Raw genomic sequence first — 14,804 nt, forward strand, 5'->3', positions numbered from 1 at the left:
GCCGGTCAGTTAGTTTAACCTCAGATACAGGAGGAACAATGCGGTTTTCGACCTGGTTGAGAAACACTGGACCAGCTCTCTATCCTCTTGAGGATACTTGAGAGTGGGAGTTTTCCCAAGCAGTCTACATGTGCTTTGTGGACTTGGAGAAGGTATTGACTGTGTCCCTTGGAGTGTCCTGTGGGAGGTGCTTCTGGAGTATGGGGTGTCTGGACCATTGCTAAGGCCATTTGATCCTTATAGAACTGTTGCAAGAGCTTGGTCTGCATAGCCGGCAATAAGTTGGACTTATTGGACTCCGCCTGGGCTGCCCTTCATCACCGATTCTGTTCGTAATTTTTATGGACAGAATTTCTAGGCATAGCCAAGTGGCGGAGGGCTTTCACTTGGATGGTCTCAGAGTTTCATCTCTGATTTTCACATATGATGTGGTTCTGTTGGCTTCATTGGGGGATGCCCTCCAGCTTGCACTGAAACGGTTTGCAGGCAAGTGTGAAGCGGTGGAAATGAGAATCAGAACCTTCTAATCTGAGGTCATGGTCCTCAGTTGGAAAAGAGTGGAGTACCCACTCCAGGTCAGGAACGAGTTCCTGCCCCAAGTGGAAGAGTTTAAGTATCTTGGGGTCTTGTTCACAAGTGATGGGAGCGGGAGACTGACAGACAGATTGGCGCTGCGGCTGCAGTAATGCAGATGCTGTACCGCCTTTACGTGATGTTGACTCCTCAGTCTACAGCCATAGCACTGCCATGGATGAGCAGTCACATGATATCACACATTGAAGGGATTACAAAATGTAGTATAATACACAAATATATGTTTCTAATAAATATATTGAGAATATTAATATAGATAATGACAATTAGTTTTCCTTGGTCAGTGATACAGATGGAAGCTTGAGTGTGAGAAGTGTTTAGGCTAAGTACAACTCAGCATTGCGGATCTTGTGGATATATGTTTGAAAGTTATGGCCTCAAAGCTTTTCTTGCCTGTGGCACCTGGAAGTGGTTGGATACACACTTACTCACCTGTGTGCACTCTGATGACTATTCAGCCATGATATGACACTGCAGAGTTCCTCAGTTTCTCCCTCTGTGGTCTTAAAGATTTGCTTCTCATGCACACACACGCACACACACACACACACACACACACACACACACACACACACACACACACACACACACACACACACACACACACACACACACACACACACACACAAAATATGGCAGCTACATTTAGTCATAAATAGCCCTCAGGTTTTGTTGTACTGAGCATGTCAAATACTTTTGACTAGTATTTTAATGTATTTAAGATGAAAATACACTGCAAGTACAATAGTGTACAACACATTCTATATTATTTATGAAGTTTACCAGTGAAAAGATTAAACCCAAACTTAGTCAGTGTATCAAGATTTTGATAATTTAATGTGTATTACTCTGAGGCAGAATTGTGTGCATAACAATTTTACTTTTAGATAACTTGAGAGTATTTTAAAGAGAAAAGCAATTATTATATTTTTAAACTACAAACATTGTAGGTTAAAAATCCAGTGTTAGAGATAAAAAACTGACACAGTACAGTATGTCTAATTGCTTCATTATTTTCATCCAGTTCATGCAACTGCACTAACACAAACAAAAGAAATATAAAAAACATTCTTGAATAAAATAGTCTACAGGTACAAATCTATTTTAAACTCTTTTTGCAGACTACACGTTATTATATAAATGCAATGCACTTTCTGTGTTATTTGCTGTATGTATTACGTGATTGTAGAGTAATTCAGAAACAACGATTTTTATAATATTGTCTAGTTTCTTTTGTGGTGTACTGAACTATGCTGCAAATTACTCAATCATTCCTATCCTTGTAGAAAGCAAAAGCTGTGGAATTTTGAGATTCTTTGATTTTCTTAATAAGAAGCTTTTATTGCCCTTCCTCTGCTTTTGGCTGTTGCTCTTCCTGAGTTTGAGTTATTGGGACGCCCTCTAAGAAGGTACAGAAGTACTTTGCTGTGTTTAAGTCAGGCTTCCTTAACAACAAATAGCATTTTGGAAAGTAGTAGGCTGCCAACAGTCCAAAGTTGCTTGCCAGGCTGAAATAAACATGGACAATTGACCGGATCTTGTTATTATCACTGTTGTTGCCTACGTAGATAGGAATAAAGATCACCCAAATGACACAGTAGATCAGGGTGGAAAAGGTGATGTCCCTGGCTAAGTTATACTGATGAAGAGGCTCCACTGCCATGAAGGTGCACATGAATGATGCAAGTGCCATTGCACCATTGAAAACTTGCATTAAAGCAAATCCAGTCAAAGGTGAAACAGGACACGAGAGGAAGAATTCTACAAAGTCTATTGTCATATTTGCCACATATTCAGACAATGAAGGTCCTTCTTGAAGAAACCAGCCACAGAGACCAGCCTGCACAATGCAGCAGATCAGCACAAACAGCCAGCTCACAGGGCCTCTTAACATATGCAGGTGAGAGGCAGCCATCTCTGGGAACTCTGTCACGCAAATTATCTGTTAAAATAAAAAAAGTTATCATCCTGATTATATGTTTACTTTTTATTTTTCTTGCATTACATCATGTGTTTTGTCCGAAAACGCTTGTGCTTTTATGCGTTTTCACTAAAAACAACTTCTGAATTTTTTTGAGAAATCTAAAGTAGATTACACTTGTATGCCTCCACAAACATGTCAAGTTACAGTTTACGCTGAAAATAAGGTAAAAATTCTAAAATGTAGAAACAGTGCAATGACCTTTTATATGTAAAATGCCACCTTTTTACAATTTATGATCATTTTTTTGCTGTTGGTGTATTATTTGTAAAGTTCTTACTGAAATACCTTTTCTTGACACCACAGTGATCATGATTGAAGTTTTTACTATGTTTTACACAATTTGGTGGGGTTTTATTTAAACTGCATGTATTAAATTGAAAATGTAGATTTTCTTTTATTGATGGGAGTATATACATATTAATAGCTCTTGAACTGTTTTGTTTCTGTGTCATGCTAAATATCTGGTCTGTCTTGCAAAAGTAAAAGTTCCTTGAAAACTGGCCAATAAATACATGTGATATCTCTAATTTGTGTAAGTATGTGTCAGTAGCAATTATCAAATTAAAGTAAAAAAAAAAAAACTTATTGAAGACTGGAAAGCTTAGGGAAGACGGAAAATTAACACACTGCATATCTTCTATCTGTATATTATTGAGCCTCCTAGGTGGGAAAGCTCAAGCCTGTTCTTTAACTGATTCTGTAGTTTCTGCACACTGCCATTGTGGGGCAGTATTTCACCAGTCTTTCCTCACCTGTAGTGACATGGACAGGATAACGGAGAGGGTGACAGTCTGGAAAATAGAAGTGAAGGGCAGCTGAAGACGGCAGACCACATCCCTGGGCTCCCCCAGGAAGAGCAGCAGACTGAGACATGCTCCCATCAGGCCGAGCACAGCCACAAAACTCAAGGGTCCCCCAGAAGCCTTAACCAGGGGGGTTCCTCGGTGCATCAGGAACATTACACCCACCGACCCCTGACATATCAGCAGCAGCACACCAACCAGCATCATTATTACAGCATCCTGGCTGTCCCAGGTGAAAAACCTAAAGATGGGGTCAGTGCAGTTCGTGCTGCGGTGCTGGGACCACTGACCGCCGGGACATTTAGTACACTGGTTGTCATCTATGATTGAGAAAGCACAAAAATATGGCTTAATTAAAAAGCAAAATAAAACATCACAACAGTACACACACACACCATTTAGAGATCCTATCTTGCACGGGCTACATGTATGACTTACTTACCTTCTTACACAGAAAGAGATAAGAAAATCGTTCCCCTGATTTGAACAGGAGAAATTTATTGCCCTAATTAATAAAACTTAATGCAGCTCAAGTTTTTCCAATTATAAAATGAAAAATAAAATAAAAATATAACACACAACACTTTTTGCCATAGCACTCAAATTTGAGCTCAGGTACATCCTGTTTCAACTGATCACCTGTCAGATGTTTCTACAGCTTGATTGGAGTCTACCTGTGGTAAATTCAGTTGATTGGCCATGATTTGGAAAGGCACACATCTGTCTATATAAGGTTCCATAGTTGCAGTGTATGTGAGAGCAACAACCATGCCTACAACACTTCACCGATCAGGCTTGAAGGGTAGACTCGCAAGAGAGAAGCCACTCCACAAGAATAGGCACATAGCAGCCTGCCTGGAGTTTCTCAAAAAGGTACTTGAAGAACTCTCAGACCACGAGAAACAAAATTCTCTGGTCTGATAAAACAAAGATTGAACTGTTTGACATTAATTCCAAGTGTCATGTCTGGAGGCAACCAGTGCTCTGGATCTCTGATTCATCAGGTTCAGGTTCAGGTTCATCTTCTAAAAGAACAACAACCCTAAGCACACAGGCATCATAACAAAGGAGTGGCTTCGGGACCACTCTGAATATCCTTAATGGGCCTAGCCAAAGCCCACACTTGAATCCAATTGAATATTTCTGGAGAGATCTGAAAATGGGTGTGCACTTACACTCTCCATCAAACCCGATGGAGTTTCAGAGGTTCTGCAAGGAAGAATGGGAGAAACTGCCCAAAACCAGGAATGCCAAGAATGTAGCATCATACTGGCTGTAATTGCTACCAAAGGTGCTTTAACAAAATATGGAGCAAAGGCTGTGAACACTTCTGTACAGTTTATATTTATTTTATAGAATTAAGAATGTCAAACATAGATTTTTTTCACTTTACCAACATGAAGTATTATGTGTAAAAGTTTGAGGTGAAAATGAATTTAATCCATTCTGGATGGGCTATCACATAATAAAATATTGAAGAAGTGAAACACTGTGGATTCTTACTGGTTGCTCTGTATGAGCATGAATCTCATAAGTCTCTTGACAAGAATGCAAACAAGCAACGTCACATATCTGAGACAACATCACCTTCATTTGCCTGATAGGTGCCTGCCAAACAGTCGATGCAGTCAAAACAGCAGGAATAGAAGCCTTTGACTCTGAGGACCTGGCCTTTGTCACATTTTGCTGAACAGGTGGACACAGGAATCTGTGAAGGTTGCGGTACAAAATTTAAGATCTTAAAATAGATCATGAACTGGACATGAAAGCTTTTACATGCTATAAGTTGTAATGATTTTTCTGAGTTACAAGCGTTACCTGTTTAGTGTGCCACTGAAAGAGGGACTTGTTGAGGAACAGCTTTTGTTCAGTATATTCTCCCACATTTCTAAAGTCCACTTGAGATGAGTTTGTCCAGATCCACTGAATCACATTGTATCCTATGTTCGGATTGCCATCATTGTCAAAGTCTAGATGTGTGCCATTTATGTTAACAGAAGTGTTCTTTAAAACCTGCAAGAGCTGCAAAATGCAATTATTGTTGTTACTGATAAGCTCGATTCCAAACTTTGTATATCGTCTCATATAGTAGAAAAATAAAATAAATCACCTTCCAGGGATAGATTTTGCTTCCAGATCCCCACTTACAGGCAGTTGAATTGCACTCCAGCAGGTTATCCAGTGCCTGTGCTACACTGTAAACGGCAGCATACACACTGAAAGCTGCTGTCTGGACTGCAGGTGCTTCCACTATGCTAATGTTGTCTGGTGACAAATTCCAGCATTGTGGGCAGGGATTGTTTGGACTGTCAGGATTTATGGTTGGAGTGGATGTCTTTGTCCGCTCTTCACTGAGTTTCTTGAAAAGCTCCATTGCATAATCTGTGAACAGGCCGAGGGTGTCTGTTTTGTCAAGGAATGCAATGATTGTGCCAACTGTTTCAATGTTGGGCAGAGAAGTCACTAGATAGTGGGTTGCCCAACTTGTGCAACCAATCCACACAGCTGTTAAATTACTCCTGATAACCTGGAATAAATTGCATTGGTTGACTGGTACTGAACAAACTGTCCATTAGCAGAAAATAATACATTTGTGAATCACTTTAAATCTCTGTTTCACTAACCTCTCTAAAAAGGTATTCAGCTTGCTCTGCGAGAGAAAACACCACTACCACTCTGACATTGGTCGTTTGGATATTGTTTATGATGGTTTTGATCGCTGGTTTAGGGTCAGTGTACACTGGAATCAGGCCCTGATAGGCCACACAGACAGATGTGTTTACTGTCATTTTAGTGAACAGCTGCACACCTTGTTGCCCGTATGCCTCGTCACTGCCCACAATTGCCACCCAGTTCCAGCCAAATTCCTGTATTAGCTTTATCATGACATCCACTTGCCATTTATCACTTGGCACAGTACGAAAGAATGACGGGTAGAGAAGTTTATCACTGAATTTGTCGCTGGTGGCCCCATAGCTAATCTGGTGTGAAAATGTAAAACAGAAATGATTTACTTTTACATTTAAAATATTTTTGCACGTCTCAAATTTGTAAATCAAGAGAAAAAATTTTGATAACTACAAAATGTATGTGTATTCAAACCTGTGGTAGCATAAAAAATCCCAGGAGTTTTCCAATAACTGACACCATTTCTGATTCAAAAGGACCAATCACTGCAACTATACTGGGCTCATAGTCGGTGTAATTACACTGCACAGGTAGTTCTTGGCTGGATTTTTCAGTTAGGAGAGACAGAATAGGGTTTATAATTACTGAAGACTGTCTGCATGTGTCATAGATTTCATAACCTAACTTGATGCCAGGGAGGAGAGTCTGGTTTCCATTTATTTCATCCACTGCGTATTTCATTGCTATAGCAAGTCCCAGTACACGTTTGTTTACACTGTTCAGCAGCAAGCAGAAAACAGTAGAAGTCATGGTAAGTCAGGGTTAGCATACACGGTTATTTTGAATCTCATGTTGTCAAGAAAGGGTTGTTCATAACCATCCTTACCTTTCACATCTTATCTGGTTGGGCTCTGTTATGTCACTGAGGCTGCTGGTGACATCGTTAATGGGAAAGAGCCCTCCGAGCATAATGTCCCCAGATAAACTGAAGAGGTTGGTAGAAATGTTGCTGACCCATTCAGGCAAACTCTCACTGCAGCTCAGTCTAAAGAAACAGCAGAAAGCCATCAGAGTGAAACATGAAGCCATAACGCCAATAAGAGGGAGACTGAAGCCACAGCAATAAGAGCAGAGTGCTTATGTCAGTGTTTCGGAAATTATTGTTTTATACAAATTCACCTGGAAGTCCTCATCATGCCTTCCCTCACTTGGCCAACCAAACCTGACACATTAACAAAGCAAATGCAAATCATACACATAACAAATCGAATTTGAATACACGTGAACCTTTTGACATGATTAATCTTTTTTTTCAATCATACCAAAAAGATTTTTTAATTTGGAATATCGTGGGAGCAAGAAATGATGCAGTCTCCTCTACCTTAATGTTTTTCACATGGTTAGGATAATGTATTTATAACATGTTGCTCGAGCAACGACTCGCTTCGCACACTGTGTACAGATATGTTTGCTTATGCTGTTCCAGTGGTGTTATCTAACCAGGGTAATTTCCTGAAATTTGTTGATATTTGTTTGTGGTGTGAAATTTGTTTCTCTTTCGTCTAACTATATCTCATAAGTGTCATGATTCGTGGTTTCTCGTGTTTGAATTGTGTTGGAGTATGTGGGTTCTCATTATGTGTTTTCTGTGTATTCTCACTTTTATTCTACTAAATTGCGGACAGATCATACTGTGGCGGAGAAGGGTGGAGTGCCCACTCCAGGTCATGGACAAGTTGCTAAGTTACTGATATTGTTACACTACTGATATTATTACTCCTGCTCTGCCTGTAGCCCCTAATTCTTCAAATGAAGACTTTCTTTCTAGAAAAAATTAGTAATGTAAGAAAACTTTTTTCCCCATCAGCATCTGCATTGTCAGTTCCTACTTCAGCTCAGCCTGTTATTTTAGATAGTTTTTCACCAGTTTCACTACCCGAGCTGGTAAAATTAGTTAATTCAATGAAATCATCCTCCTGTTGACTCAAGGCAGGGTCTACAATAATGCAGGTGTTGTACTGGTTTATTGTGGAGAAGAGAGAGATCAGTGTAAAATGGCTGTGTAGCTTCTTAGTCATCCCGGTTATGGTAATATAAGGAGTTGAAAAGAAAAGTGACTGGACTTCTTTAAGTTTCTTGAAGTGGTTTCACTTCTCATCTGAGAAGTGTCACGGTACTGGGTCGTGTGACCCAGCTTGTGGGTTTTAATGTATCATTTTGTATTCATTTGTGTTCTAGTTTCAGTTTAGCTCATCTAGTTGATTTATAGGTTGCTGTTTAGTCCTTTGTTTCTTAGTTCCTTTTATCACCTTCCCCTGTACTAAGCCTCCCTGGTTCGTGTGTCTACCTGTCATGTTTCATGTCTGTGTGGTTCTTGTTGTCCAGTTTCTGTCATGTCTAAGTCTCCATGTTTCCTGTTTTAGTTTGAAAGATTCCGGTGTTCCTTGTTCATTGTATTTAGTTTCATTTCCCCTGTTCATGTAGGTTCATGTGTGTCAGCTATTCTCCCTCATGTGTTTCCACTTCCCCTAATCATCCCTGTGGGTATTTAGTCTCTGTGTTTCATTCAGTCTGTGTCGCGTCGTCTGGGTAACCTTCCCAATTATGTCTCGCCATAGTCGTCGCAGTTCTCATAATCACAGTCATAGAATTAGTCTTCAAAGTGTCATAGCTTTATCATAGTTTCATAGTCTGGTATAGTGTTCAGTATCATAGGTTTTCATAGTCTGTTTTCCAGTTTAGTTGTCTAAACTGGAAAAGTCTTGGAAAACAAGTTTTCCAAGACTATAACATTTATTGGCACAGATCATTGTTAGAACAAAGAAATAATCAACCAAAAACAAATGTACTTTTTGTGCCAAGTTTTTATGAAACCATACCGTAGTGGTTCACAGCCAAGAATGAAAGATGGGGATGAAAATTAGCACCTCCAAGTCTGAGGCTATGGTTCTCAGCCAGAAAAGGGTGGAGTGCCCACTCCAGGTCATGGACAAGTTGCTAAGTTACTGATATTGTTACACTACTGATATTATTACTCCTGCTCTGCCTGTAGCCCCTAATTCTTCAAATGAAGACTTTCTTTCTAGAAAAAATTAGTAATGTAAGAAAATTTTTTTCCCCATCAGCATCTGCATTGTCAGTTCCTACTTCAGCTCAGCCTGTTATTTTAGATAGTTTTTCACCAGTTTCACTACCCGAGCTGGTAAAATTAGTTAATTCAATGAAATCATCCTCCTGTTGACTTTTTACCTGCATCGTTACTCAAAAATGTCTTCCAGTCTATTGGTCCCTGTGTGCTCACCATAATTAACACTTCACTGGTGTCTTCACTGGTCCCTGCTTATTTTGAAAATGCTGCTATACACCCTCCTTTAAAAAAAAAAACCCAAGTTAGACCCTTCTCTTACTAGCAGGTACAGGCCAATCTCAAAATTACCATTAATTTCAAAGATTTTAGAAAAGGCTGTGGCTAAGCAGCTTACAGCAGTTTTGTACAAACACATCCTTCATGGCAATTTTCAGACTGGCTTTCGTAGAGCTCATTCTACTGAAACAGCCCTTCTCAGAGTATCCAGTGACATTCTGATGCACAACAATGCAGGAAAATGTTCTGTTCTGCTAATTTTGGTCTTCGCGTCAGCCTTTGATACAGTTGACCACATTCTGCTTGAAAGGCTGAAATATTGGGTTGGTGTATCTGGATCTGCCTTGGAGTAGTTCTCCTCATATTTGTATGAACGAGGTTTTTGTGATAGTTTCTAAGAACAAGGCTCTGTATTGGGGTCATTATTGTTTTTAATATATCTACTTTCTCTCCAGCATATTTTGAGCCCCTTTGAGGACATTTGCTATCACATCCAGTTATACATTTTTTTTAAGCCCCAAGATATTTCTAAGCTGCAAATTCTGAATGAGTGCTTAGAATCCGTTAAAGGTTGGATGGCTGACAACTTCCTCCAACTTAATGAAGGAAAAACTGAAGTCCTTGTATGTGCTCCTGACAGATTTGTACCTAAGATAATGAATGCTCTTGGTCTTCTTTCGACATTTGTGAAATCGTCTATCAGGAACCGAGGGGTAACTTTTGACCCGGCTCTCACATTGGATGCTCATGTCAAATCTCTGGTTCGGTCTTGCTTTTATCACTTAAGAAACATTGCTAAATCAAGCCCTACCGTATCTCGCACTGAACTGGAGATTGTTATACATGCATTCATTTCATCACGGTTGGACGATTATAATTCACTGTTTACATGTCTAAGCAAATACTCCTTGGAACTTCTGGAGGCTGTTCAAAACGCTGCAGCAAGGCTTCTGACCAAATCCTCAAAGTACTCACATGTGACAGCATTGCTAATACAGTTGCATGGGCTCCTAACTGAATTTAGAGTCCATTTTAAGATTCTGGTTCTGACTTTTAGAGCTCTTCATGGACAAGCACCGGCTTACATTATTGAACTTCTACAGCACTATGTCCCTAGCACAGGGGTGGGCAACTCCAGGCCTTGAGGGCCGGTGTCCTGCACTGTTTTAGATGTGTCCTTGATCCGACACAGCTGATTCAAATGGCTAAATGTCCTCCTCAACATGTCCTGAAGTTCTCCAGAGGCTTGGTAACAAACTAATCATGTGATTCAGGTGTGTTGACCCAGGGTGATATCTAAAACCTGCAGGACACCAGCCCTCAAGGCCTGGAGTTACCCACCCCTGCCCTAGCAGATCCCTGAGGTCATGTGATCAGGGCCTACTTGTTATACAGCATACAAAGCTGAGAACTAAGGGAGACAGATCTTTTGCCACTGTGGCCACCAGACTGTGGAGCTCTCTCCCTCTGAGCTTAAGATCTGTGGACTCAGAAGTCTCTTTTAAAAAACAACTAAAAACTCATCTTTTTAGAATTGCATTTGGTTAACTTTTTGTCTGTTTTTGTTTTATACCTTATTATCTCAGTATCTTACTTACTCAGTGAAGAAGTTGAAGCATTCTGGAGACTTTTTCCCAAGTCAGGGGAGGGAGAAATTGACAGATAAATTCAGGCAGGGTCTACAATAATGCAGGTGTTGTACTGGTTTATTGTGGAGAAGAGAGAGATCAGTGTAAAATGGCTGTGTAGCTTCTTAGTCATCCCGGTTATGGTAATATAAGGAGTTGAAAAGAAAAGTGACTGGACTTCTTTAAGTTTCTTGAAGTGGTTTCACTTCTCATCTGAGAAGTGTCACGGTACTGGGTCGTGTGACCCAGCTTGTGGGTTTTAATGTATCATTTTGTATTCATTTGTGTTCTAGTTTCAGTTTAGCTCATCTAGTTGATTTATAGGTTGCTGTTTAGTCCTTTGTTTCTTAGTTCCTTTTATCACCTTCCCCTGTACTAAGCCTCCCTGGTTCGTGTGTCTACCTGTCATGTTTCATGTCTGTGTGGTTCTTGTTGTCCAGTTTCTGTCATGTCTAAGTCTCCATGTTTCCTGTTTTAGTTTGAAAGATTCCGGTGTTCCTTGTTCATTGTATTTAGTTTCATTTCCCCTGTTCATGTAGGTTCATGTGTGTCAGCTATTCTCCCTCATGTGTTTCCACTTCCCCTAATCATCCCTGTGGGTATTTAGTCTCTGTGTTTCATTCAGTCTGTGTCGCGTCGTCTGGGTAACCTTCCCAATTATGTCTCGCCATAGTCGTCGCAGTTCTCATAATCACAGTCATAGAATTAGTCTTCAAAGTGTCATAGCTTTATCATAGTTTCATAGTCTGGTATAGTGTTCAGTATCATAGGTTTTCATAGTCTGTTTTCCAGTTTAGTTGTCTTGCCTGCACTCGTCTTAGCTCTTGTTTTGCCTTCTGTCATCAGCCATAATAAAGGCTTGCTTTTTGTTAAAGTCACGTCACGTTAAAGCACCCAGGAAGGGATCTCAAAACAACATTGTAACTGACAGACAGCTGGTGTTGTAAGGCACCCCCTCTGTTCAAGGATGGTCGTTCACAGTGGACATAGATGGCTTCTTTCAGTCCTCTTTCAAACCATCTCCCTTCTCTGTCCAAAATGTGAACATTGGCATTCTTGAAAGAGTGACCATTATCCTTTAGATGCAGTTGTACAGCTGAGTCTTCTCCTGTCGAGGTGGCTCTTCTATGTTGTGCCATGCATTTATAGAGTGGCTGTTTGGTTTCTCCAAATGTAGAGGTCTGACAACTCCTCACTCCACTGCACAATTGAGAGCCCAATTGGGATAACCACGTGTTTTAAGAGTTTTCTTTACGTGTGTTCCTTTTCTTTTCTTTTCTTTCTAGCTTAGAGTTATCGTTTTTAGTTGCAGGGTCCTGATTACTCCAAGTTTGTGTTCCAGAGGGTGGTGGGAGTCTTCCCTAATCAAATGAATGTATCTATCCACCGAGTTGATATGAACAGTGAAGGCTTCTACTTCTTGGGCTTTGATTTTGACCCTGGTGTCATTTATGTATCTGTACCAGTGGCTGGGTGCTGTCCCTTTGAAAGAGCCAAGAGCTTTACTTTACACTTCCTACATGTAGAGGCTGGCTACAATGGGTGAAACTGGGGAGCCCAATCGCACATCCTTGTTTCTGCCTTTAGAAACCCTTGCTGTATTTAAAATATGTGGCAGAGGTCTAACATTGTGCAAATCTGATCAGGGGTAAAGCTGGTTCTGTTTCCTAAGAAGCTGTCCTGCTGTAGTATTTTTTGACCATTTCCACAGCCTGTATTATAGGTATGCAAGTGAAGAGTGAGACTACATCAACGGATCCTGTGGTTTCATCTGGATCCAGTTTAAGTTTCTGCACCTTGTTGGTGAAGTCAGTAGAGTTTAGGGATGGGTATTGATAAGATTTTCACGATTCCGATTCCATTTTCGATTCTGTATAACGATTCGATTCTTTATCGATTCTCTTATCGATTCCTTTTTTTTTTTTTTTTTTTTTAAAAGGAGAACACTAAGGTCGATTAGCTTAGAACTTTGTTTTATATCTTCTCTTTGAACAAGATAGAAATTTAGGTGTAACATGGCCTTACAAACCCAACAGTGAGATCTTAAGAGATCCACAGCCTATGGCTCTTCAATGGGGTGTCACAGGGTCCCCGGGGAAAAAATTGTAAATGTAAAATAAAATAAATATTCTTCTGTAGCAATAACAAAGTATAACATAAATTATTCTGTAGCAATTACACAAGAATATCCAGTAATCTCCCTGCCTACAATTAAACACATTCACTTACCGAAAATCGGGGGCATCTGGTCTGGCAAATGCCTTTTAACAGTTAACTTTTTCCACAGGCTAATAATAAATGTAAAAATAAAATAAAAAATAAACCAATTAACTAATAAAAGTATCATTGAACGTGAAACCATTCAAGCCCATGTCTGGGAGTGGTAAGAAAAAGTTAATTATAGCTCAGTTTGCTACACACTGATACCATCTGTGATGATACGCTCCCGTCCCTGAAGCTGCAGGTTCAGCGCATCGAGATGGCTCATGATGTCACACAAAAAGGCCAGCTGACACAGAGACTCTTGCTTCCTGAGCTCAGCTGTGTCTTGCCCTTTGCTTTCCAGAAACTGAAATATTTCCTCACTTAGCTCAAAACACCTGTTCAGTACTTTTCCTCGGCTTAACCATCTCACCTCTGTGTAATACGGCACGTCTGCGTATTCCGAACCACACTCCTCAAGAAAAGATTTGAACTGGCGGTGATTCAGACCTTTGGCTCTTATAAAGTTAACCACTCGTGTTACTGCGGTCATAACATGTTCCATCTTTAGGGCTTTGCCACGCAGTGATTCTTGATGTATGATGCAGTGATAAACAGTTAGCTCACCTGCACAGTTCTCCGCTCGCATCTTCTCCCGTACCCTGCCCACCAGTCCACTCCTTTGACCGCACATCGCTGGTGCATCATCTGTCGTCAACCCCACAAGTTTTTCCCATGGCAACTTCATTTCAGTAAGACATTTGGAAACCTCTTCAAATATTTCCTTCCCTGTGGTTGTGCCATGCATTGATTTTAATCCTAGAAGTTCCTCCGTAACACAGAGATTTGAGTAAACCACACGGATGAAGACTGAAAGCTGGGCAGTATCAGAGGCGTCGCTGCTCTCATCCATAGCGAGGGAGGATGCAACGAAATTGTTTCCCTTCTCCATCAGCTGGTTATATAGATTGGTGGCAAGTTCACATGTGCGATCAGCTACTGTGTTTCTACTCAGGCTGACATTTGAAAATGCTTGCTTTTTCTCTGGGCACACAACATCGCAAACTTTGATCATACGCCTTTTCACAAACTCTCCCTCACTAAAGGGCCAGGCTGATTTTGCGACCTCTGCTGCCACAATAAAACTAGGCTTTACAGCAGCCTCACTTTGTGATATGGCTTTTTTTTAAACATAGTCTGTTGTGAAACAAAACTTCTTTTCATCTCTTCTGCTTTCCGACACCTTTGAATCATGTCCAGGTCCTTGTACTTCTCTTGGTGTTTCGTTTCATAGTGTCGTCTAATGTTGTACTCCTTGGTTATAGCCACATTAGCTCCACATACAAGACAAATAGGTCTGTCTTTTACATAAGTAAACAGATATTCTGTCTCCCACCTTTCCAGAAAGCTCCTGTGTTCTGCCTTTCTTTTCGCCATTTTGGGAGAGGTAGCATGGCAGTATTCGCACGGTTGCTATGACTATGGTCAACAGAGGAGAGGGCGTTAATGGGTCGTGACTGATGCGCCAAAACACCAACAGAGCATTCTGGGATTTGTAGTATTAGCGGTACATGCGCTGTATAATACCGGCGGGCCAGCTC

At 40.5% G+C, this 14,804-nt stretch overlaps 1 protein-coding gene and 1 pseudogene across 1 annotated transcript; both read right to left on the reverse strand.

Annotated features, from left to right (window-relative positions):
- Nucleotides 1–1,933: 1,933 nt before the first annotated feature.
- On the reverse strand, nucleotides 1,934–7,098 carry LOC134627068 (taste receptor type 1 member 3-like). The gene is made up of 8 exons (XM_063472992.1): nucleotides 6,896–7,098; nucleotides 6,484–6,784; nucleotides 6,006–6,362; nucleotides 5,492–5,908; nucleotides 5,200–5,403; nucleotides 4,969–5,089; nucleotides 3,331–3,701; nucleotides 1,934–2,536 (listed from the first exon to the last, which is right to left on the reverse strand). The coding sequence occupies exons 1-8, from the start codon at nucleotides 7,096–7,098 to the stop codon at nucleotides 1,934–1,936; spliced, it is 2,577 nt and encodes an 858-aa protein (XP_063329062.1).
- A 6,316-nt stretch (nucleotides 7,099–13,414) lies between these two features.
- LOC134628002 (general transcription factor II-I repeat domain-containing protein 2-like) lies at nucleotides 13,415–14,640 on the reverse strand (annotated as a pseudogene).
- Nucleotides 14,641–14,804: the final 164 nt, after the last annotated feature.

The sequence above is a fragment of the Pelmatolapia mariae genome, linkage group LG5 (genome assembly GCF_036321145.2).
Source record: "Pelmatolapia mariae isolate MD_Pm_ZW linkage group LG5, Pm_UMD_F_2, whole genome shotgun sequence".
Classification (NCBI taxonomy): domain Eukaryota; kingdom Metazoa; phylum Chordata; class Actinopteri; order Cichliformes; family Cichlidae; genus Pelmatolapia; species Pelmatolapia mariae.